At 61.5% G+C, this 2,388-nt stretch overlaps 1 protein-coding gene across 1 annotated transcript in view; it reads right to left on the bottom strand.

The window, feature by feature from the left end:
- Nucleotides 1-405: 405 nt before the first annotated feature.
- Nucleotides 406-2,388, bottom strand: part of LOC106899746 (class II histocompatibility antigen, M alpha chain-like) — a gene marked incomplete at its 5' end in the record, with an annotated part of 6,530 nt that continues 4,547 nt past the window's right edge. Inside the window, one exon of the mRNA XM_014961645.1 lies at nucleotides 406-452. Coding sequence (XP_014817131.1) covers nucleotides 406-452 — 47 coding nt within the window. The remainder of the gene's footprint in view (nucleotides 453-2,388) is intronic.

Raw genomic sequence — 2,388 nt, 5'->3', positions numbered from 1 at the left:
TCCTTGGGAGAGAAGGAGGGGGTGATGTGGCCCAACCCCAATACGAGACAGTGGAGAAACCACCGCTGTGTCCCTCCAAGGACACCTCTTCCCTCCCCCATCCTTTCCCAGTGGGGAAACTGAGGCACGACTCCAGGGATGGCTCTGGAGGGGGGTGTGATCTGGCTCAACCCCAATATCAGACAGCGGAGAAGCCACTTCCCACCCTTTGCCATTGGGAAACTGAGGCACGACCCTGGGGGTGGCTCTGGAGGGGGGTGTGATTCAGCTGAACCCCGATATCAGACAGCAGAGAAGCCAAATTCCACCCTTTGCCATAGGGAAACTGAGGCACGACTCTGGGGAGAGCTCTGGAGGGGGGTGTGATCCTGCTCAACCCCATATCAGACAGTGGAGAAGCTTTTCCTACACTTTCCCGGTGGGGAAACTGAGGCACGACTCCGGGGACGGCTCTGGAGGGGGGTGTGATCTGGCTCAACCCCAATATCAGACAGCGGAGAAGCCACATCCCACCCTTTGTCACTGGGGAAACTGAGGCACGACTCCGGGGACGGCTCTGGAGGGGGGTGTGATCTGGCTCAACCCCATATCAGACAGCAGAGAAGCCACTTCCCATCTTTTGCCAGGGGGGAAACTGAGGCACGACTCCGGGGACGGCTCTGGAGGGGGGTGTGATGCGGCTCAACCCCGATATCAGACAGTGGAGAAGCCACTTCCCACCTTTTCCCAGTAGGGAAACTGAGGCACGACCCTGGGGGTGGCTTTTTGGGAGGGAGAGAGGGGGTGATGTGGCCCAACCCCAATACGAGACAGCGGAGAAGCCACCACTGTGTCCCCTCAAGGCCACCTCTTGCTCCCCTCCCCCTTCCCGAGTGGGGAAACTGAGGCACGACCCTGGGGGTGGCTCTTTGGGGGGGGGTCTGAGGGGCTGATGTGACCCAACCCCAATAGGAGACAGCAGAGAAGCCACCACCATGTCCCCTCCAAGGCCACCTCCAGCCCAACCCCAACACGAGACAGCGGAGAAGCCACCACTGTGTCCCCTCCATGGCCATCTCCAGCCCAACCCCAACACGAGACAACAGAGAAGCCACCACTGATGCCACCTCCTGCTCTTTCCCGGTGGGGAAACTGAGGCACAACTCCGGGGATGGCTCTGGAGGGGGGTGTGATCCAGGTGAACCCCAATATCGGACAGCAGAGAAGCCACCACTGTGTCCCCCCAAGGCCACCTCCTGCCCAACCCCAACACGACACAGCGGAGAAGCCACCACTGTGTCCCCCCAAGGCCACCTCCTGCCCAACCCCAACACGACACAGCGGAGAAGCCACCACTGTGTCCCCCCAAGGCCACCTCTTGTGTCCCCTCCCTTCCCGAGTGGGGAAACTGAGGCACGACCCTGGGGGGGGCTTTTTTGGGAGGGGTAGGGGGTGTGTGATGTGGCCCAACCCCAATAGGAGACAGTGGAGAAGCCACCACCGTGTCCCCTCCATGGCCACCTCCAGCCCAACCCCAATACGAGACAGCAGAGAATCCACCACTGATGCCACCTCCTCTCCTTTCCCAGTGGGGAAACTGAGGCACGACCCTGGGGGGGGCTTTTTTGGGAGGGGTAGGGGGTGTGTGATGTGGCCCAACCCCAATAGGAGACAGTGGAGAAGCCACCACCGTGTCCCCTCCATGGCCACCTCCAGCCCAACCCCAATACGAGACAGCAGAGAATCCACCACTGATGCCACCTCCTCTCCTTTCCCAGTGGGGAAACTGAGGCACGACCCTGGGGGGGGCTTTTTTGGGAGGGGTAGGGGGTGTGTGATGTGGCCCAACCCCAATAGGAGACAGTGGAGAAGCCACCACCGTGTCCCCTCCATGGCCACCTCCAGCCCAACCCCAATACGAGACAGCAGAGAATCCACCACTGATGCCACCTCCTCTCCTTTCCCAGTGGGGAAACTGAGGCACGACCCTGGGGGGGGCTTTTTTGGGAGGGGTAGGGGGTGTGTGATGTGGCCCAACCCCAATAGGAGACAGTGGAGAAGCCACCACCGTAGGCCACCTCCAGCCCAACCCCAACACGAGACAGCGGAGAAGCCACCACCGTGTCCCCCCAAGGCCACCTCTTGTGTCCCCACCCCCCCTTTCCGAGTGGGGAAACTGAGGCACGACCCTGGGGGGGGCTTTTTGGGGGGTGTGATCCAGCTGAACCCCAACACGAGACAGTGGAGAAGCCACCCCCATGTCCCCTCCATGGCCACCTCCAGCCCAACCCCAACACGAGACAGTGGAGAAGCCACCACTGATGCCACCTCCTGCCCTTTCCCGGTGGGGAAACTGAGGCACGACCCTGGGGGGGGCTTTTTTTGGGGGGGGGAGGGGCTGATGTGGTC

The sequence above is a fragment of the Calidris pugnax genome, unplaced genomic scaffold (genome assembly GCF_001431845.1).
Source record: "Calidris pugnax isolate Ruff unplaced genomic scaffold, ASM143184v1 scaffold802, whole genome shotgun sequence".
Lineage (NCBI taxonomy): Eukaryota > Metazoa > Chordata > Aves > Charadriiformes > Scolopacidae > Calidris > Calidris pugnax.
Note: the sequence above shows the minus strand (reverse complement) of the source record. Positions and strands in the feature narration are given on the sequence as shown.